Source organism: Ornithorhynchus anatinus, chromosome 6 (genome assembly GCF_004115215.2).
Source record: "Ornithorhynchus anatinus isolate Pmale09 chromosome 6, mOrnAna1.pri.v4, whole genome shotgun sequence".
NCBI classification, from domain to species: Eukaryota; Metazoa; Chordata; class Mammalia; order Monotremata; family Ornithorhynchidae; genus Ornithorhynchus; species Ornithorhynchus anatinus.
Genome location: NC_041733.1, coordinates 18,999,144 through 19,021,707, shown reverse-complemented (window position 1 = coordinate 19,021,707; position 22,564 = coordinate 18,999,144). Strand labels below are relative to the sequence as shown.

The window sequence follows — 22,564 nt, the reverse complement described above, 5'->3', positions numbered from 1 at the left end:
TCCATTAGAAGAAAAAAAAAGACTTGGAAATCCTTGGTGGTGAGGCCTTGTGAAGACGGAGTCTGCTCTGTTCTGTGCTGAGGAGATGAACAAGGCTGGAATGAATAGCATTCCCTCCTCTCTACTTTTCCCTCTCCCTCCCCCACCCCCCCATACTGGCAGGCCCCCCCGCCCCCCACCCACCAGCCAGACCCTCAGGCCTCAGCTTCAACTTCCCACTCCTTGTCCTCCCCGCCTCCCTGAGCTATGAGGGGGCCTCTCCCCTGATGGCAATGGTGTGGTGGCTGGATGGGCGGATGGGCCTCGTGTGCTCACCACAAACAGCAGCAGCAGTGGCGGTGGAGGCAGCCTGGTGCGCCTGACCCCCCCAACCACAGGCATCCCCCAAATTGGAGGGCGGAGTCATCCCAAAGCCTCCACCCAAGGCTATTTCCAGCCTCCTTACAGCCTCTGGCTGGGGCGCCTCCTCTGTAATCCTCCATTCTGTGGGCTCCCCCTCATCTCGGGTGTTCTTTCCTCTGCTGCTGCCAAAGGGGCCCAGCTCACTACCCCACATTCTCCTCCCCATTTGTTGTCCCTTTCCCCTCAGCTGGAGGGGATGTCCCAGGGCAACCAAGAGCAGGCACAGCCTGTGGGCCCACTGGGCTTCAGGGAAAGTTTCTGGGGAATGATCTGTGGCCAAAGATGAACATTTGGCGGAGGGGTGGACTAGGATCATGGCAGGCAGAGGGTCTGGGTCACTGTTGGGGTGGACTCCTCCCCATGCTTGTGCCAGCTATCTGAGGGCAGGGTAAGTCTGAGCTAACCTGTCAGGGTGTCAGACAGCTGTTTCAAAGGTGGCAAAACACCAGATGCTTCTGCTGACCTGGGGCTGGCCCCTTGCCCCCAAGTGGCAGGAAATCCTTACCCAGTGGGCCAACTGGGGGGCAGGGGGGGTGTGGTCAGGTCACTGCCCAGCCCCATGGCTACCATGCCAACCTCATGGTCTGGCCACGGAGTCAGGGTCCCTATCAACCTTGCCCAACTGCCCCCAGGCCACGTCAGCGGAGCCTCTGCCAAAAGTCACCCATACTCCCCCCACCCAAATTCTTCCAGCCCATAATTAAAGGACCCAGATTCCCGTCATGTGGACTGGGGCTCACCACTGAAACCTGGCCCTCCCCCAGCCAGGCAGCCAAGTCCACAGGGTCGGAGGAGCTAGGAGATGCGGCCGGAACCCAAGCCGAAGTCAGAGCCCAAGCCAGAGCCAGCTGTGGAGGGAGGCTAACCAAGGCCGTGGACAGGGCTTCAGGGGGAAGGGTGGAGGGGGCTCAGGTGGAGAGGGCTCAGGAGTAGAGGCTGGAGGGAGTAGGGAAATGGAAAAGGTTGAACAGGACCGGGCTAGTGGACTTCAGAATACGACGGGCTGGAGGGTTGGAGGAGGCCTCAGGGGCGGACTACTGCCTTCCCATCTCTCCCTCTCCCATCTCCCCCTCTCTCTCCCAGGCATCCCAGAGGGCACTACTCAGGGAAGGGGGAGGCAGGATGAAGGTCTCTGTGTAACTCAGATGGCAGAGACTGAGTGAGGTTGAGCCAATAAATGTAATCATCATCACTGTGGTATTTGTGAAGATTTACTATATGCCAAACATCGTGCTAAGCGCTGGGGTAGGTACAATGCCATCAGATCGGCACAGGCCCTGCCCCACGTTGGGTTCACAGTCTAAGGGAGAGGGAGAGCAGGAATCAATTATTCAATTGTATTTACTTTTTCCTTATTTTTATTTTTTAATGGTATTTGTTAAACTCTTACTATGTGTCAAACACTGTTCTAAGTGCTAGGGTAGATACAAGTAAATAAATTTGGACACAGTCCCTGTCCCATGTGGGACTCACAGTCTAACTCTAAGTAGGCGGGAGAACAGGAGAACTGAGGCAGGGAGAAGTTAAGTGATTTGTCCAGGGTTATCCAGAAAACATTTGACAGAGCCGGAATTAGAAGCCAGGTTCTCTGACTCCCAGGCCCGTGATCATTCCACTAGGACAGGTGAAGGGCCCTAGCACAACCTAGTGCTTCTTCTTTGAGCGCTTATCGGGTGCAGATCGCTAAACTAAGCGCTTGAAGGTTTTCTTCACAAGCCCCCGGAGGGGTGACCTAAGGGTGGTTCTGGGGATTTCCCCCCAGCCAGCCAGGTGATTCAGGCTGAGGCAGGGGGAATCCCCTTAAAATGCTTCCAATGGTGACTGCTAGGAAAGTTTGGGAATACAGTCAGAAGGGTCCCGGTTCCCGGAGGGCCGACGACCCTGTCCAACCCCCAAATCCAGAGCCTCTCCACTGGCTGCCTCCCCAGCAGGTCTCCGTCTCCATGCGAGGGAGGGGGGAGAGATTTACCCTTTTGCTCTTTCCCCCCAACCCCAAAGTATTTCTGTACATATCTCTCATTTTTTTTACGTATATTGATGTCTGTCTTCCCCACTCTAGACTGTGAGTTCATTGAGGGAAGGGAATGTCACTGTTTATTGTTATAGTGTACTTTCCCAAGCGCTTAGTACAGTGCTCCACACAGTAACTGCTCAGTAAATACGACAGAGAGAAAGAATGAGCTGTAGAGATGTGGGACCGCCCAGGGTCTGTGTGAGCGGGTGGGCTGGCCAGCCCCTTTTCCCTTTGCTTCTGAGCTGATCCTCCTCCAGAGCAATCTGTCTTCCTCTTGGCAAGACCCATCTGGCATGGGATCGGAGGGGCAGGAGGGCAAGGGCAAGGCGGGTGAGCCCAGGGAGTCGGTCTGGCATGGGCGAGGGGCACCGGCAGAGTTCTTTCCCCTTTGAAAACAGAAATAGTCTTCCGTCGGACAGGCATTGCTGCCAACTTCCCGAGTTCCCTGCCAGCCTCGCCACGCTCCCTGCCACCAGGCCTGCCCTTTAGTGGGCCCGGCCCCAGGCTGGGCATCCGGCGTTCGGGCCGGGCGCTCTGGGCCTCCCGCAGGCTGCAGCCCCTACCGCCTGCCTGCTCCCGCCCCCTGGCACCTGGCCGCACCCCCCTGGCCCCTGGCCACACCCCCTGCTCACTCAGCACATGCCGAGGCTTCCAGGACTCGGTAGCCCGGCAGCATCTGGATCCCATAAAGTCCTCTCCGGAGGTGTTGAATTTCAGCTGTTTATGAAGTTGGGAGAGGCGGGGAAACCGCAGTGCGGGGCCTGGGCCCCTCCTTTCCCGGACCCCCGGACCCCTCCCCGCCCTGTCCCCCACCCCCCAAAAAACTGGAGGGCAGGAGGCTGCTTGGTCTGCCCACCCCTCCACTCTTCTTCCCCTTTTTCCCTTGCCCCTCACCCCTCCTCTTCTCCCCCTCTGTGTCCTCCTCCTCCTCCCAGCCCCAGCTTTGTCTTTGAGTCATCCTTACGCTGGAATCCCCGAGCTGTTCTTCTGAGGAACCGAAAGTCCGGTGTCCTGAACGTGGGGTGAGACTGGGACCGGCAGGACAGGAAGCTGGGAAGTTGGTTGGTGGTGCAGGGGAGTCGTCCGGAATGAGAAACGGGGACTCCCCAGGTGGGGTTCACACTCATCTCCCCAACCCAGGGACAGCCGTCACCACCCGTGACCCGGGGCCCAAGGGGCTAGAAGCCCTCTGACCCGGGCCTCCATTTCGGTGGCCGACCGGCAGGGCAAAGGCTCAGCCGGTGAGACCGCTGACCACCTGTGGAGCTGGGAAAGTCCATCTCAAATCGGGCTGGGATACTGGTGACATGGGTCCCCTACTGAGGACCACTAAATAATAATAGTAATTATGGTATTTGTTAAGCACTTACTATGTGCTGAGCACTGTTCTAAGCACTGGGGTAGATACAGGGTAATCAGAGTGTCCCACGTGGGGCTCACATTTTTTAATCCCCATTTTTACAGATGAGGTAACTGAGGCACAGAGAAGTTAAGTGACTTGCCCAAGGTCACAGCAGACAAGGGGCAGAATAGGAGTTAGAACTCACGACCTTTGACTCCCAAGTCCAGTCCACGCTGCTTCTCCAGGACTCACAAGGCTTAGAGTCCCCTGGGAGATGGCGGGGGGAGGAATTTTATTGTCCTCCTGCCGGTCTGTCTACTGGTCAAGACAAGTGATTTATCCAGATGACCACAAGCACCCTTCCTTCCCTCCCCAACTCTTTTAGAGCCAGAGCCTGACTTTCTCAGGTCACCTCCACAGGCCCTCCCCTGCCTGCCCTGATTTTGCTCCCTGGCACCTCACTCACACCCCTGCTGACTCTCACCCACTGCTCACACCCTGACACCCAGCTCTGACGCCAGCCCCCGGATCCTGCTGCTGCGCCTGCTGAAAAGGGAACAGGGGTTGGAGACAGGAGGGGCTGGGTCTGGGAGTGGGGTGAAGGAGCGGGAGCAGGTGAGGGAGGCTGTGAATGGACAACACTCCTTTGCAGTACCTGTCTCCAGTGGCCCCAACAGGGCCAGTATAGCAACAGTTGGGCGAGGGAAGGGAACAGAGTGCCAGGAGCAGCCTGGACCTCCTTGGCAAGGGTAGGGGTGGAGATTAAAAGGTGGAAATGCTTCCCTCAGATCTCTCTTCTCCTTCCCCATCCCACAGATCAGGACTCCCCCAAGGCGCTTCACCATCTTCTCTTTCCTCTCTCCATGGACAGAGAGGTGCTGGGTGCTTGACCAAGTCGGGCACCAGGGCCCTGCTCCTGCCCTCCCCCATCAACGCAACCCAGACCCAGCAGCTCAACCAGGAAGGGAAACCCCCGGCTCTGCCCCGCCACAGAGAGCAGGGTCCAGGGCAATGCCTTCAAATGGCCCTAGGGTCAAGGGATGAGATGGGACCTGAAGAGAGGGCAAGACAGTTGTGCTTCTCTAAACTCCCGCTGACTGGACTGCAGGACACCTCGGGGGGCGGCGGAAAGGGGAGGAGATGACTGAGCTGCTGCCTCTTGGGTGGGGTGTGGAGGGTCTTTTTCCTTTTTTGCATCATGGGGAGGGAGAGCAGATAGGGTATTGTGTTGGGAATTGAGTTTTCTGGGACTGTGTGTATGTGTGGGGGTGTGCTACATGCCCCACACCTCCTCACCCGTGTTTTCCCCCCGACCCCCACCCCACCACCCAGCAGCTGTCTGCCTGGCTGGCCTGACTGCTCCTGTCTGCTGGCAGGGAAGCTCCCAGCCACTCCGCCTGGTAACTCCAGTTGGCTCTTCCTCTTCCCCCTGAGGCTCCAACAGAACATGGGGGTGGGTGGGTGGGGGGTTTATGGAGGAGGGGAGGTCTTCCACTTGCCAACCACCACCACCTTGTTATAATCAAATCACACCACCACCCACCCTGGGCAGGAGGAGGGAGTTAAAACACACTCTCCACCCCACCCACCTCATCCCCAGGAGCTAGGCTAAGTGGGAGGGTGTTCCTCAGTATTCACAGTTGCCCTCTAGGAGCTCCTCCCTCTCTACCCATATTGTCCCCCGGCCCCCAGCCATGATCCACCCCCGGGGCCGGGCTGGGAGGCAAAGTGCCTATGGGGGCCTGAGCCCTCCTCAGGGTGGAGGGGAGGTGGTGGGGGGAGCCGACCCACAAGTTAATTTTTTCCATCTCACTGTGCTTTTTCCTCTTTGCACAGCGGGATTGTAGGACTGGCTGAACCCGCCCTGTGGTTAGGAGGGGATGGGAGGGGGAACTTGCCAGAGGTCTTGTGGCCCCTTTCTCCATTCCTGGGGCCCAAGGGCCACTCAGCTTCCTTTTGCTGGCCCCGGGAGGGGGTGGGAGAATTGGGAAGCTCTGAAAGGAGGGAGGAATCTAGCCCTTGCACTTCTCTTTAGCCATTCCTCTCTTTCCGGGGCTGAAAACTGTCAGACCTGGAAAGGCCGCTGGGTAGGGCTAACCCACCTCTGAGCAGCTCTTTCCTTTCCTGCCTCCCTCCCTCCTTCCATCTCCCCTCCTTCCTTCCACCCCCCTTCTATCCTGCCCTCTCCTCCTCCCCTTCCCTTCCCCAGGTGTACTGGGCTGGTTAAGTGGGGTAGGATGAGGGGGCATAGGGCACAGAGAAGTCAACCTCTCCCCCTCCTTGCCTGATGGTCTTCCTGTCACTCCCTCTCCCCCTACTCCCATATGCAGAATTCCCTACTGGGGATGGGGGAGGTGGAGTGAGTCAGAGAGTCTGTGGGATGACCCCAGGGTGGGGGTGGAGAGCTGATGGCTGGGGGTAGGGGGTAGGGGGTGCGGGAGGGGGTTTGTGCTGTCTCTGACCTCCAGGTAATGGTTTTTCATGCAGAGGGTCTGCTGGGGGCAGTGGGCAGTGGACAGATTAGGGATGACAGTGTCCAATCTGAGCTGGGTTTGGGGTCCTTTCTGGTCACCATCACCACCTCCCCACCGCTGCCTGGATTCTCCCCTCCTCCCTCTCCCAGCAGGACCACACATTCCTCCCAGAAAAGAAGGAGGGCAGGGGAAAATGGTCCAGGTCTTGGTTGGGGATGGGGTAACCCTAGGGATATGCCCTTCCACTCACCTGCCTCTGTGGTTACCATGGTAACCCAGCCCCCCCCCAAGTGAGAAAAACAAAAAAGAATCCCTCAGGATGGATGGGGGCTACTGGGGAAGATTCTGCTCTATGTCTGTGTAGAGAATGGAGAGGTCACTTTAGCAAGATCCTAAACAACACTAATCTAAATAGGTGGTTGTCTCTCCCATGTTGCCCCCCAGGGCAGAAGGTTTGGGAGGATATCTCTGTGACTCTTCACACCACCAGCGGATTTTGCCTCTCCAAGCATAAGAGGGTTTAACAATCTTTACCCCTCCCCCACCCCCCCACCCCAATCGTGCTCCATGCAACCCCAGGACTCTTCTTTCCCCTCTCCAGGTCCTCCTGGCCCATGTGTATGCCAGGCAGAGGGGCAGCCCAGCCCAGTGGGTCCTGGTGCTGCTGCAGGCTCTGTAGTTCATCTCCTGTTGCTATGGAAACTGGCCCTGGTACGGTGTGTGGTGTCTAATTGAGCTCTCTCTCTCTGCTCCCTTATATGGTAGGAGGCAAGGGGAGCAGGAGAGCCCAGCCTGGGGAATGGAGCAGGGAGCACTAGGAGAGGGGGTGCTCGGGCTGGGGAGGGGGCTCTTTCCAGGCCCCTTGAAGGGAAGAGTGGGTGGGCATGAGGCTAAGGATCCAACCGAAGATAACAACAATGACGAGAGGGATGTGAGCCTCCAGGGTTCACATGTATGTGTGGGAGCCTTGGCGATCTCTGCTTAGGATTGCTACTGGAGACTCCTACACACCTAATGGCCCCTCCAGGCCAGAGACTGCAGGGTCTCTCAGGAGGATGTGATTTCTCCAGAGGTGGAAGCTCTAAGGCCTGGGGGGACCTTGTAGGCAGAGACCAAAGTGCTGGAGCTCCATTAACTCACGAATCACCCTGCCATCTGAGTAGGAAGGAATAGGAGAGGATGGAACTTGGATACTCCCCCATTCCTTCCCCACTGCACTTATCTACATATTTCCTTTATTGATTTTAATGTCTGTTTCCTCATGAGACTGTAAGCTCTTTGAGGGCAGGAACTGTGTCTCCCAACTCTACTGTACTGTACTCTCCCAAGCGCTTAGTGTAAAGCTCCGTGTGCAGTATGCACTAAGTGCTCAACAAATACGATTGATTGATTGGAATCTGGATCTCACTCTCCCTGCTTCTCTCCCTCCCCCTGGGGACTTCTGTGCTGGGAAACTCACTGAGGAAGAAGTTGTTAGAGAAGGGTTGACTGCTGCTCTGGGAGCAATACTTTCCTTGGGTGAAGAGGGGCTTCAAGGGAGGTAATAACTAGGGTGTCTTGAAGGGAGTTATACGCAGGTCACTGGGCATCTAGTCCAGTTCCCCTCCTGCCCTCTTCTGGAAATTTCTTTGTAAGTGCTCTCAGTGATCAGAGAGCTCAGAGAATTGGCCCAGAGAGGCCAGAGCCACTATTTGTGGGAAACCAATGTGGCCTAGTGGAAAGACCACGGGGCTGGCAATCAGATGACCTGGGTTCTAATTCCAGTCCACCACTTTTCTGTTTTGTGACCTTGGTCAAGTCACTTAATTTCTCTGTGCCTCAGTTGCCTCACCTGTAAAATGGGGATTAAGACTGTGAGCCTCAGGTGTCCAATCTGATGATCTTGTCTCCACCCCAGCACTTAGTACAGTGCCTGGAACATAGTAAGTGCTTAACAGATACCATAAAAAAAACCACTCACACCTACCCCAGAGCCTCACAACCTCCTTTTCCTTTGCTTTTCTTTGCCCCCCTTCTTGTACCCTAGATCACCCCAACACAGGGACAAGGGGGGCAAAGCAGTCTAGTCTGGGTCCAGCCCGAGTCCGCAACCTAATGATATACTTCCCAATTAATGTGTGTGTGTGTGTGTGTGTGTGTGTGTGCGTGTGTGAGCATGATCGTGTGAAGGAATACTTAGGAATAAGATTGTATATCAAAAATGTCGGCAGGGGAATTAAGTCTTCCTTCTGTCTGGGCAGCAGAAACTTGGGTAGTTCTGATGGATATATGTGACACACAAATAGTAATACCTTGAATTCACAGAGTGTGCTCATTTTCCAAAGTTTTCACATTACTCATTTCATGTTTTGTCCTCACAACATATCTGCGAGGTAAGGAAAGTCAGGTGTCATTACTCCCATTTTAGAAATGAGGAAATTGAGGCACAGAAACACTGAGTGACTTGCCTCGACGTCACACAGCAGGCCAGGGTCAGGGCTGGGACTAAAACCCAGGCCCCCTGCCCCCAGGCCCCTGCTTTTTCCATCCTTTCGCCTTCCCCCTTCTTGGGGGGCAGCTGAAGGCAATAGAAATGTGAGTGTGTCGGCCATCAATCCAACAAGTGTGTGTGTGTGTGTGTCTGTGTGTTGATGAAATCTAGGCACACAACCTCAGACTGTGTCGCCCCGGGAGCTGTCTGGGGCTTGGCGCTGGTTGGCGTTTTAAGCTGTTCTCATCCCCATCCCGGGAGCAGTTCTCCCTTCTCCCTCACGGTCGCCTTGAGGGCTAATTATTTGCCATCCCTGAGGAAGGGGAGGTTCACTGGGGATCGTGTGGTGGAGACTAAGTGGGGTGCCCAGGACCGGCCCGGCTGGGGGCTCTTTGAACCTCAACTGTGGAAAGAGCCCGGGCTTATGAGTCAGGGGTCATGGGTTCGAATCCCGCCTCCGCCACCTGTCAGCTGTGTGACTTGGGGCCAGTCGCTTGACTTCTCGGGGGCCTCCGTGACCTCATCTGGAAAATGGGGATGAAGACGGTGAGCCTCCCGTGGGACCACCCGATGACCCTGTATCTCCCCCAGCGCTTAGAACAGTGCTCGGCCCAGAGGAAGCGCTTAACAAATACCGACATTATTATTAAATGGCTTCAGAGCGAAGGGCCGGGAGCTCGGCTCGGGGACGGAGCTGGGAGCCGAAGGACTGTACCACTTCGACGACGGCGGAGAGGGAGGAACCGGTGTCTCCAGCCCCGTGAATCCGCCCTGTTTGGGAGCTGGAGCTCCAAACGCTTGGTTCGTCGAGTAAAATCGTGGAATGTAAAGACCGACGTCGCCGTGGGCTGGGAGACTTCTGGGCTCTGCCTCCAGCTTCGCGGCTCGTTTTGTTTCGGCCTCCCCCCTGCAGGGGCGATGGTACCGGCCCGGTTTAAAAGGGGGGAGCCCGGCTGGGCGGCCACAGTGTGTAGGCGGCGGGACGAGGCTGGAGGCTGGAGGTTGGAGGGCTGGAGAGCCGGTGGGCACCGGGCACCGGGCACCCGGACGGCGCCTCCGGGAGGCACAGCAGGAGCAGGTAGGACCGGGGCTCTGACCTCTCGGGGCCCTGCTCTGACCCCAGGGAAGGAGAGCCCACCCCCATCACCGCCCTCCCACCCACCCACCATCACACCTCTTCTGCTCGCCCCGCAGAGGGCCCCGCTCCAGGCGAGGGGCAGGTGGTGCTAAGGGGCGGACCCCCCCCCCCCCGAGGGTCTGGGGGTGGGAGTGGGGGTCTCTCCCTGCCAACTCCGGGTTTTCCAGCTTTAGGAGGGGTGGGGTCTGGGGGAAGGGGCTCCCGGGGGCCGTTAATCCCGGTGACATGGGTGTGGGGGTGGATATGGGGGAGGGGGCGCAAGGGGAGGCCCCCTCGCCCCCCCGAGATGCCCTAGGCAGGAAGGGGAGAAGCCGGGGGGTCTTGGAGGGGCGATTTTCCGGCCTCAGCTACAGGTAGATGGCGGCCCCGCCCCCTCCTCTGGTCCAGGGACGGGACCCTGAGAGCTCCCCATTCCCTCCCCCCCGCCCCGGGACCCCGCCCTGCGCGCTATTCCGGGGGACAAAGGGAACCCCTGGGTCTGGGGGCTCCCGGTAGGCTCTCTCAGCGGCCCCTCCTTCCCGGTCCTCGCGGTCGCCCCCGCTCACCTGTCTGTCGCCATCCGGCCGGTCCATCCCCGTCCACCCGGCCCCGTGCGACCCCGGGGATATTTGGGGGTCCGTGGGGGGCGAGGTCACGCCGGTCCTAGGGGTCCAGATCGAGCAGGGTCCCTGGGGTCTCGGGGGACCAAGGCGGGAGAGGTCCCCGGGGTCTCCGAGGCCCAGGACCGGATCAGGGGGAAGCCAGAGGGACGGGTGGGAAGAGGATTTACAGAGGGAGGGAGAGGGGTCGGTCCGGTGACCCGGCCCCTCCACCTCTGTTGGGACACTGCCCCCTGCCCCTTGGCCCGGAGCTGGGGGGTCGTGGGGTGGTCACCCTCCCCATCCTCCTACAAGAAGCCCATCAAGGCCTAGGATTAGGACAGAGAGGGGGCCCTGCCTTTGCCTTTCCTCCCCTCCATGCCCTGCCCTTCCCCCCCCCCCCGCACCTCCTGCCCCTGCCCTCTCCCTCCCCACACCTCCTGCCCTCTCCCCCCTCTACCTCCTCCTGCCCCTGCCTTCTCCTCCCCTGCCCCACTCTGCCGCCCAGCGCCCACCCCCACAACGGTGGGACGGCCGACTGATTGATTTGATACCTGGCATCTTGGGCGAAGGGCGCATATACTCATGCGTTGGGTCAGAGCATGTGGATTTGTATGAGTGAGGTCTGAGATGTGTGTGGGGGGGTATGTCTGGAGGGGGTGGGTGTGGGAAGACCGTGTATTTGTATGTCTGGAGGGGTGGGCGTGGGTGGGCGTCTGGGCCTTTGTGTGCAGTTGTGGGCAGGGGGCAGTGGGTTTGTGTGTCAGACAAACACACGCAGAGTGTGTGCGTGTATGTGTGTGTGTGTGTGTACGACTGTTGGATGTCTGTGTGGGAGGAGTGGCAAGGGAAGTTTGTGAGACAAGGGAGTGAGTGGGGGGTTGTTGGACACTTGGGGTGTGTATAGGGAGTGGCCACGGGTGTCTGGAGAGCCGTGAGGGAGCCATGCATGTCTGTGTGTGAGAGGTGGGTTAGAACCTGTGCATGTCCTGTATATTTCTGGAGGGGTGATGGGGGAGAGTGTGTGCATCTCAACTGTTGTGAATCGGGGAAGACCTAGAAGCCATCACATGATCTTAATACATTGTTCCGCACTCAGTAAGGGCCCAATAAATACCATGGATTGATGATTTTCCCCACTTGGCCCCTTCCTCGACTTTTTGTGTATGTGTCTGGGAACCCTCCTCTCCTGCCCCGATCCCTGGAGCCAGGTAGGTGGGCCCCGTCTCAGCTTTAGGGGGTCCAGCCCCCCGGGAGCGGCTAGCACCTAGCGCAGGTAGGGGCGGGGAGGGGCTCGTATGTGGTGCCCGGTCGCGGGGAGAGGGTAGTCGTTGGCTTCTCAGTGAGGAAGGGGAACCTGGAGATCCCGTGGTCTCCCCAGTTCCACCTTGGCCTGTTACTCTGCCTGCAGGGGCCGGTTTTCCAGGTCCAAATTCCTGCTCATTTATTTATGAAGTTTGTGGGGAATCTGGCAAAGACCGGCAACAAGGCGGAAGATTTTTTTCTTTCTTTCTCTCCCTCTTTCTCCCTCTCCCTCCCAGAGGAAGGAGAGCGGGGGGGGGGGGGGGCAGGGAGCTGAGGTTCTGACCCAGCTAATAATACACACAGATATATTTTTAATCTTGCCTGAAACTTTGCAGGTTTCTCTCTCGGCGCCTGCCTGCTTCCCGCTGCTTTCTGTTTATCTTGGGAATGATTTTCTCTTTGACTCTGGTGTGCACCTCCCCCCCACCCCCCACCCCCAATCCAGACCGCTCCCCTGGCCCTGTTTCCAGAGGCTCTGTGCCTGGCTGGCCTCCTAGTCAGGGGTGGAAGCGGCGCAAAGAGAGATGGGGAAGGGAGTTCCTCATTACTTCCTCCTAGGGAGGCTGAATGCACCCCATTTCCACCTCGACTGGCTCTTCACCCAGCCTTGCTCTGTATCGGCAGCAGAGGCAGCACCTCTACACCCTGTCCACTGGGTTCTGCGAAGCAGGGAGGGGTGTGTGGCAGTGGCCCAGCAGAAGGCATATGGGGACATTGTACCTACCAACTCTACTGTCCCCTGGCAAGGGCTTAGTCCAGTGCTCTGTGCATAGTAAGCATTCTATAGATTACCCCAGTGATTGATTGGCCGAGGGGCTGGGCCCCATGGACACCAGCAGAGATTTTATTTTCAGTCCCGAGTGGGCAAAAAGACGCACTCCAGGGTGAGTGTTTATCCGCCAGAGGGGAGGCTGGGCTCACCTTGCCCATCTCTGGCTTGTGGAATGTCCATTGCACCCTTACAGGGGGTGACAGGGCTCTGCTTTGTCCCCGCGGTGCCCCTCCACTTCTCTGCCTGGGCTGTCCCATTCCACGCCCTCACTCTCCTCCATGATGCCAGGGTGTGTCAGCGGCAGCACCGAGGCTCCCCAGGGATCGCCAAGGTTGGTGTCAGCCCAGGCGGAGAGCCATCTTGAAGAGACGCTTGTGGAGCCAGCAGTGGTCTCCTGAGCGGAGGATTTGGTGGGTCTCGGGAGGTTGTCTGGGAACTAAATTCCCTCTTAGCCTTGTCAATCAATCAATGATATTTATTGAGTGCCTGCTGGGGACAGACCGCTGGACTAGGTTATTGGGAGCCGGCAGGAAAGTTGGTAGACATGATCCTGGCCTTCAAGGAGCCCCATCTCTTGGCCACTTGGCTGGTGGCAGAGGGGCAAATCAGGGCAGAGATGGGCCCGAGATCCCTATCTTTTTCCTTGCCCCTTGGGCCGTACTGTCCCTTCAGATGATGTTTTTGTTTCTCTTCTTGGACGCGCCCACCCCCAGCCAGAGAAAGGCCTCCAATGGGACCCCAACAGATGACCCCCCCCCCAACACATATGGGGGAGGAATGGGATATGACCTCCAGCCTGTCGCTTCTGGATCCATTGCTTGGCAGAAGCGGATGGACCTGGGGCATACTTTTGGCCCGATCCGATAATGGCCATCCTCAAGGCATTAAGTGGTCCAGAGGTGCAGGGGGAACAGCCGCGGGTAGCCGGGAGATGGCAGAGATGGTAGCAGATCCGGTCGGGGGGATGTGGGAGGGGAGCAAGGACCGAGAGAGCGATGGGCAGGTGGGAGAGGGAGGGGGTGCAGGGATGGAAGGAGCTTGGGGAAAGGGAGGCTGGGAGACCCAGGGAAATTCCAGGTCATGGTGGATATCAATCAATCGCATTTTTTGAGCGCTGAATGTGTACAGGGCACCGTACTAAGCGTCTGGGAGAGTACAACAGAGTAATATAAGAGACGCATTCCCTGCCCACGATGAGCTTACAGTCTAGAGGACAGCCGTCTCTGCCGATGGTCTGGGGTTCAATGGGTTGTTGACCTGCTATTAGAGGTAGCAGTACACGTATGTGTACAGGCAAATGTGTGCCGGGGCCAGGAGTGGCGGGGGAGAAGGGTGTGCCCATGCCACTGAGGGTGAGGGGGCTGTTTTGGAGGAGAGAGATTGAGGTCAGCAGGGTAAGGGGGTGGGATGAGGTCAGAGGTTGAGAGCCTAGGCAGAAGCAGAGGAGGAGGCCGCAGTGACAACAGGCTGGTCAGCCTGATTCTTGCCCTTGCTCTGGATTGCTGGGCTGAGATTGGGGATGTGGGTAACTGGAATAATAATAATAATAATAGTCACTGTGGTATTTGTTCAGCATTGGGGTGGATACCAGCCCATCAGGTTGGATACAGTCCCTGTCCCACATGGGGCTCACAGTCTTAATCCCCATTTTACAGGTAAGGGAACTGAGGCCCAGAGATTTGAATAATAATGATGGTATTTGTTAAGTGCTTATTACATGCCAAGCACTGTTCGAAGCACTGGGGTAGATATTAAGGTGATCAGGTTGTCCCTCATGGGGCTAACAGTCTTAATCCTCATTTTATAGATGAGATAACTGAGGCACAGAGAAGTTAAATGATTTGCCCAAGGCCACACAGCAGGCAAGTGGCGGATCCAGAATTAGAACCCAAGTCCTGACTCCTAGACCCCTGCCGCTATCCACTAGACCAAGATGGGGCTGGGATTGGGTAGGTCCCCCTGCCCCCTCCACCAGCACCCCTTGACTACACTTTTCCTCGAGTCAGGTGGAAAGTGGAGAAAGGGCCCTAGGTGCCTATCCTGGGGTGGGATGGGGGTGGGGGAAGGGGCACCTCTCCCCAGCGTGAAATCACTCTAGGTAAGACTGGGCAGCCTAGGCCTACTTGGGGGGGAGGGGAGTGGGGGCTGCTGGTTCTCGGGGGGACACCCCACCACCCACTCCTCTCATGGAGCTGCTGCCCAAGGAAGGTGAATGGGGCAAGGGAGGGTGTGGCTGGGGCTGTCCTGCCACTGGGGGAGGGAAGGATTTAACCTTTGCCCTTTAAAATACCCCCCCCCCCCCCCGGGCTCTCCAGCCCCAGCCCCTATCTTTCCTCCAGCAGTCCTCTCCTGATACAGCCCTTGGGGGCAGAGAAAGGGAGAAAGGGGCTCTGTTTGGGCCTTGGGTGAGGGGACAATCCCTATCCAGAATCTCTGAGAGTCTTGGGGCTTGTGCAGGGAGAGCGGAGACTCCAGGTTGGCTTGGGCAGAGAGGTGGGCCCCCAGGGCACCTGAGGGCCGAAGGGGTCTGTGGCCGGACTGCCTACGGTGCCACTGGGCCGTCCAGTTAAGGACAGGGTCAGCTGAGCCCATAGAGGTAATTCTGCTGAATATGGACAAGCTGAACCCTAAAGGCAGGGAAGGATAGCCCCCTCCCCTCTGTTCCCCACCGCCAGCCAGGCCCCTCCAGAGCAGCCAGGCTGGCTTGGCAGGGGAGGCTGCCTTTCCCAGCTCCATAGCCATCCCCCCAAAACCAACCCCGGCTCCTCCCCACCCCATGCCGCCAGCCTCTCCCATCTCCACCGGCCTCTCTAGCTCATCCCGCTTCTCCCCGCCTCAGTTCCAGGGCCAACCCCAGAAGTGGCCAGGGGCATTTGTTCCTCTGCTATTCCTTCTTTCTGCCTCCAGTGTGTTGGAAGTCGAGGTGGGGGAATAGTCAAATGAGCCTTCCTGACTTTAGCTATGGCTTGTGGTGCGGGAGAGGAAAGGGGCCTGTAAGTTCAGTGGGGCAGCCGGGGGGGGGGGGGGCGTGTGTATGTGTGTGGAGGTGCCCAGCTGGGTTCATTCATTCATTCATTCAATCATATTTATTGAGCGCTTACTGTGTGCAGAGCACTGTATTAAGTGCTTGAGAGAGTATAATGCAACAATAAACCAACACATTCCCTACCCACAATGAGCTTACAGTCTAGAGTGGGAGAGACGGACATTAATATAAATAAATGAATTTCAGATGTGTACATAAGTGCTGTGGGGCTGCCTTCCATCTCCTCGGGCCATGGGGACTTCTCAAACCCCAGAGTCCCTGAGTTACGCAGCCGGGAGCGGGGGCGGCGCGGGAGGCCGGGGTGGTGTTGGGGCGGTGTGTGTGTGTGTGAGTGGGTGAGTGAGTGAGTGAGTGTGAAGCTTCTGTCCTGTCTCTTGTAATTGGTGACTGTGGCCCAACAGACCAGTGGAGGGAAGGGGACTCTCTCCAGACTGGCCAGAATTTGGCCAGAGACTCAGAATCAGCTTCTGGGGCTCCCATAGGTCTCTCTCCAACCTCCTTCCCTAGGCCCCCCTCTCAGTCCCTTCAGAAAATATGGCGGGAGGGGGCCCAAACACCCAGTGGGTTGGGGGAGCTCTGAGCAAGGCATCTCTCCCCACCCCCCACCACTCCCCACTGCCTCCCCTCCGGCCTGCGGGGAGCTGTAATGACGGAGGGAGAGAGCTGGGCTCAGTAATGAGTTGATCTCACCAGCCTATTCCCCGGGCGGCCCCGGGATTGATTTACCGCGCTTCCCCATCGACGACGAAGACGACGTCGTCACGGCCACCCGCCCGCCTGCCCCCTGACTGATTGCTGATTCTGGAGAAATCAAGCAGCCACCGCACGTTCCTCCCCCCAGCCCCGATCCCATCCCCCGCCAGCCTCCTTTCCTTTCCCCGCCCCTGCACCATGCCCGACTGGTCCCCGTATCTCCCCCCAGCCCTCACCTTATCCTGGTCCTCTGCACCAGACTGTCTGGGGCCCCTCCCCTGCCTCCTTCCTCCCCTTCCCTCCTCCTCCGGTCACACCTTCTGCCCTTTGTCCACTGTGCTCCCAAGCCACCGAGGATTCTCCTCGGCCGGCCTGTTGGCCCCGGGGTTGGGGGGATGAAGCGGACGGCGGCGGGGGTCCTTGAGAAATAAGCCCTGGCTGGGCACCCCCGTCATGCCGTGCTCCCCGCCTACCCCCCCGACAGGGCTCAGGATCTGGATGAATCCGGTGGCCCCGAGGCCCAGGCGGGACTCGCGACGGCCGGAGAGCCCGCAGACCCCGCCGCGCTGAAGATGGGACTGTGGGCCCGGCCGGGGGTCCCCCGCCCCACTTCCGCCCCCCTCCCGCTGCTGCTGCTGCTGCTGCTGCCACCACTGTCACTGCCCACGCAGCCGTCCCCGGGACCCCGGGCCGGCGAGCCCTTCCGAGTCTTCTCGGTCTCGGAGACCACGCTGACCCACCTGGCTGTGCACCGGCAGACCGGCGAGGTGTACGCCGGGGCCGTGAACCGCGTCTTCAAGCTGTCCCCCAATCTGACGGAACTCCGGGCCCACGTGACCGGGCCCATCGAAGACAACGCCCGCTGCTACCCGCCCCCCAGCATGCGCCTGTGCTCCCACAAGCTGGCGCGGGCCGACAACGTGAACAAGCTGCTGCTGATCGACTACCCGGGCCGGCGGCTGGTGGCCTGCGGCAGCGTCTGGCAGGGCGTCTGCCAGTTCCTGCGGTTGGAGGACCTCTTCAAGCTCGGGGAGCCCCACCACCGCAAGGAGCACTACCTGTCGGGGGCCCGCGAGCCGGACGCCATGGCCGGTGTGATCGTGGAGCAGGGCGCCGGGCCCAGCAAGCTGTTCATCGGCACCGCCATCGACGGCAAGTCCGAGTACTTCCCCACGCTCAGCGCCCGACAGCTGACCCGCGACGAGGAGAGCGCCGACATGTTCAGCCTGGTGTACCAGGACGAGTTCGTCTCGTCCCAGATCAAGATCCCCTCGGACACTCTTTCCCTCCACCCAGCCTTCGACATCTACTACGTGTACGGCTTTGTCAGCTCCTCCTTCGTCTACTTCCTGACCCTGCAGCTGGACACCCAGCAGACCCTGCTGGACGCGGCGGGGGAAAAGTTCTTCACTTCCAAAATCGTGCGCATGTGTGCCGGCGACTCCGAGTTCTACTCGTATGTCGAGTTCCCCATCGGCTGCGCCAAGGATGGCGTCGAGTACCGCCTGGTGCAGAGCGCCTACCTCAGCAGGCCTGGGCACCGCCTGGCCCAGGCCCTGGGGCTGCCCGAGGACCAGGACGTCCTGTTCACCGTCTTCTCCCAGGGCCAGAAGAATCGGGCCAGCCCCCCCCGGGAAACCCTGCTCTGCCTCTTCACGCTGAGCGACATCAATGCCCGCATCCAGGAGCGCATCCAGTCCTGCTACCGTGGCGAGGGCAAGCTCTCTCTGCCATGGCTGCTCAACAAGGAGCTGCCCTGCATCAACACGGTCAGTATGGGCGAGGGGTGGGTGTGTTGGGGTTCCTCCTTCCCGGCCTGAGGCTGAGTCCTGGGACTCTCATCTGGCCCGACGGAGGACGGCGGGGGGCCCGAGGGAGGCTGCTGGGTCCCTTCCTCGGGGAAACTTTGAGTCCCCAAGAGACTGAAGTCATCAAGCAGCTTTTGGGGCAGGCACCTGCTCCCCAAACCCCTACTTGGCGTGGTGGGAGAGCGGGGAGAGCTTTCCATCCCCAGTTTCCCCGTCGGAGAGGAGAGGGTGGTTCTCTGCCAGGCGCGTGCTCTGGTTCTCTCACCCTCGCGCGTGCTCGTGTGCACCCTCCCTCTCGCTCTTTCTCCGTCTCCCTGCCTTGCGCTGCCTCTCCAAAGCGTAATGTAATTAGACATTGATTTTTCTGGGACGAGGCTCCCAGCTCTTTAAGTTACGAGTGGCACTGATCACATCTATAGAAGCAGCAACAGTTTGCCCTGGGTGGTGGGGCGTGGGGGTGGCGGCGCGGAGCCCGGGGGGAGAAGATTTGGATCCCCAAGGGGAGCAGGGGGGGATGGGGGATCGGCTGAGTGTGGCTCTGATTTGTCTGTGTCCCCTGGAGGGAGGGAGGGTCACTCCCCCGGCTACAGGATGGCTGTCATAGAGCCCACCGGCCTGGTGGCCGGTTCCACCCTGGGCAGTTGATGATGTCCTGCCCCCTCCCGCCCCCCACTTCCTGCTCCAGCCAATGCAGATCAACGGGAACTTCTGTGGGCTGGTGCTGAACCAGCCCCTGGGCGGGCTGCAGGTGATCGAGGGAGTACCGCTCTTTGAGGACCGCACCGATGGCATGGCCAGCGTGGCCGCTTACACCTACCGCCAGCATTCCGTGGTCTTCGTCGGCACGCGCACAGGCCACCTGAAGAAGGTAAGCAGGGTGAAGGTGGGGCTTGGAGGGAGGCGGGGGTCCCCAGCGAGGGGATCTGCCCACTCCCTAGTTGGGACTCTGGGAGCTGGCAGCTTGGGAAGGGGAGGTCTCGATCTGGGGGGCCCCTGGAGGCTACCCCAGTTCGCTGGTGCCTATGTGCCTTCGGCACCCCACCTCTCCCTGGCATGGAGGTGAGCCGACCGGTGCCCGGCTTGGTGGTCACAGGCCTGCTGGTTGCCTGGTGGCCGAGTGGATGACGCCTGAGCCTTTGGCAGGCGGGGGAGCGGGATGGGCGAAGAGCTCCGTTCCCCAGCTCCTTCTCCTCAGAGCCTCTGTTCCCAGCTCTCCTCCAGTTGGTCTTCCCGGAGTCTGGGATGCCCCCAGAATTCCCCCGACCAAGCTGGGACCTGGATCTGTTGGAGACCCTCCCTGGAGCCGAGCAGGCTCTGTGGGCCAGGTTTACACCCACATCCCTTACCTCCCCAGTACCAGTCTCAGGGCAGGAGGGACACTGTGGCTCCCCTCTCCTTGGTCTTCAGGGAGCTGCCAGTTCTGTGATCCCCCTGCCTCCTCACTGCCTGCCAGGCAGTGGGGGAGGGGAGCTCTGCTAAGCATGAACGTATGCTCACAAGTGAGTGCACCGGGCCCAATCCTCCGTGGGCGTGCTGGCAGGCGGGGGCCCGTGTTGGCACCCTTCCCCTGGCACGGGGCTTGTTCGGATGGGCCAGGGAGTCGGGGCTGGGCCCATTTTTCGCGATCCTTTCCTGCCTGGCTGGCTCAGGCATGAACAGGCCTCCCAGGGGTGAGGGCTCCCCGTTGGCACCGCAGGCAGGCCGGGGCGGGCAGGGGTGCCTCTCGTCAGCGTTCAACCTTAGGTCTGGCTGCTGTCGAATTTGTTTCTCGGCAAGGGAGCCGGCAAGCTGGGATGGGGCGGCCTATGGACTCACAGGCAGAAAATATGTACGGAGTTCGGGGGCTTGGCCCAGGTTGGGTGGAGCAGGCAGAGCCAAATGGCCCAGCTCTGAAACCCCAGTGAAGGGGAATTGGATTGGGGGGAGAGAGGAGCCTGGCCCAGCCCTTCCACGGTTTCCAGTATCCCCCGGCTAGTTGCCTGTGCCCCTCCCTCATGAGGTTCTGCAGACTCAGCCCGGGCCTTTTGGGGATTTCTGCTGCCTCTCCAGAGTCCACTTCCCAAATGGCCCCCGGTTCTTCTCCCAGATGGTTTCATTTCAGAGGACAGAAAGTACCTCCAAGTCCCCTTAAAAAGCCAGCCCCTTTCCTTTCAGTTTTGCTTGTCTCACTGCTCTGGCCAGGAGCTGTACCCTGGGCTGAGGAGGTGGGAGGAGGAGGGCTGGAGGGACTGTCAGATTCCACCCCCGTCCTCCTGCAGATCCCATGGCTGCTCTCCCTCCCTCCCGGACTCCCGGACCGGTGGTGACTGGGGAGCCCAGGATGGTGCTGTGACCCCAGGGAGGAGGGGACGGTTGGGGGAGGGGAGGAGAGGCTTCCTTGCCACTCAGTCTTTAGAGAGGTTATGACCCCGGCAGATAAAAGAAATTCAATTAGTTAAAAGCAGCAGACTGGGATGGGGGAGGGGAAAGGGCAGACCTTATATTCAGGGTCCAGGTTGGGTCCCTCCCCTCTGCATGCTCCCCTCACCCCCGACCCACCCACCACCCCCAGAACCAGAAGTGTAGGTGGAGGGCAGAGGGGAATAGAGGGTCGTTGAGAGAGGAAGAGCTTTGGGGGAAAGGAAGGGTGTTTCCAAATTGCAGATTATTCTGTTGCTCTGCCTTCTGCCTGGCAGAGGGGCAGAGAGCTGGGGACAGGGACTGATGCCAGAAGGGGCACCAATGGAGTGGAGGGGCCGGGGCGGGGGCTGTAGCCTACAGCCTGCCTCCCACCCAGCTGCTAGGCCCCAAGCACCCTTTTCTCTGACTTGGGCCTCCATTTGACCATTGTTCATCTTGTCTCCTGTGCTACTGGCCCTGACCCTTCACCGTCTCTCCCCTCCTGGGCTCACTTTGCCCAGACCTTGGGATCCCACGTTGGGAAGGGGAAAACTCAAAACCTGCCCTCCCTTCCCACCCCTTATCCCCCCACCCCTCCTTGACTGGCACTGTAGGGGATCTTCCCTGCCCCCAGGGGCAGAGGCTTTGGGTCTCAAACTGTCCCCACATATCCTGTCCCCTGTGCTGCAGTGCCTGGGGGTGCAGACACATGTATATACATACACAAGCTCAGGGCCCTGCCTATGGGAGCCAGGAGTTTACCTCGGGGTCAACCCTGTGGGGAAGAAGTCCAGGGACTCCAGAAGCCCCTGTGTTCTATGTCTCTAGGGTGGGAGCCGAGTCAGAGGCCCAGACCAATGCCGGGCTGCCCCCTCCAACACCCTCCCCTCTCCCCTCTCCCCCATACACTCTGTGGCTTGGCTCCCTCCTCAGGCCTCTGGGCCGGGCTCCAGCTGGGCGGTGCCCAGGCACCTCTGTCCCTGATGATGATGGTATTTCTTAAGCACTTACTATGTGCCAGGCACTGTTCTAAGCACTGGGGTAGATACAAGCTAATTAGGTTGGACACAGTCCATGTCCCACACAGGGCTCACAGCATTAACCCCCACTTTACAGATGAGGTAACTGAGGCAAAGAGAAGTGAGGTGACTTGGTCATGGTCACATAGCTGATAAGTGGCGGAGCCGGGATTAGAACCCATGTTGTTTCGAATCCCAGGCCCAAATTCTATCCACTAGGCCGTGCTGCCCAGCCTCCCGACTGCACCTGTACCCCAAACTGGGGTGGTGGGTTGGGGGTGGGAAGGAAAGTAGGCAGGAAGGCGCTCTCTCCTCTGCCCACTCTTCCACCATCGGGAAAATGTGCCTGGTGGTTGTGAACCTAAAAGTTGGTGTGGGCGGGATGGCCTGGTGCATACTGGGACTGCTGGTGATGGCAAGTTTCATACCAGTGACTGCAGGGGTGTCTGGGTCAGGTATGAGGGAGATGGGGCCTGTGACATGCAACCACAGCATGTGTGTGTGTATGTAATAATGCTGGTATTTGTGTGTGTGTGTGCAGCCACCCACAGTGCACAGTAACTTTAATGATGACATGGTCCTGGCTTTGGGGAAGGCTTCTTGCTGGTCTAGGAGACTCTTGTGCCCAGGCTGACCTGGGTACAGTTGGGCCTGTGGGTGTTTCCAAGCGTGCAACTCAAGGCAGGCTGATTTTCACCCCTGAGCTGGGATGGGACGCGTTTTGTTCTGCTCTTCAGTCTGGTTCTGGCCATTGAGACACTGAGCCCTCACCCTCACGTGTCTCACCTGACCCACTTCACATCGCTAGCCCACTCCTCTCCCTGCAGTGTTGGGGCTAAAGGGGGGGTGGAGGTGTGTGTGTGTCCATCCATGGTGTGAGATCCCCCAGCTCCAGGGCCTCTGCTGCACCTGGGGAATGGAGATGTGGAGTCGAGGTTGGAGCAATGCCGGAGTTCTAGAATGGGGAACCAAGGAGGTGGAGGGAGAGGCTTGGGTTTGGATGACATTGAGGGGCAGGGACGGGGGCAGCTACCCCTTCCCTACCAGGACTCCTGCACGGCAGTGGGGGCATTGCTCATCTAAAGAGCCACCGGGTGGGCTGGGGAGCCTTCTGGTGAACCTCC

General features: G+C 59.1%; 1 protein-coding gene across 1 annotated transcript in view; it reads left to right on the top strand.

The window, feature by feature from the left end:
• Positions 1-9,673: 9,673 nt before the first annotated feature.
• The window catches only part of PLXNA3 (plexin A3), a 42,151-nt gene continuing 29,260 nt past the window's right edge, over positions 9,674-22,564 (top strand). The window contains exons 1-3 of the mRNA XM_029067623.2: positions 9,674-9,780; positions 16,719-18,003; positions 18,728-18,910. Coding sequence (XP_028923456.1) covers positions 16,807-18,003; positions 18,728-18,910 — 1,380 coding nt within the window. The 5' untranslated portion in view covers positions 9,674-9,780; positions 16,719-16,806. The remainder of the gene's footprint in view (positions 9,781-16,718; positions 18,004-18,727; positions 18,911-22,564) is intronic.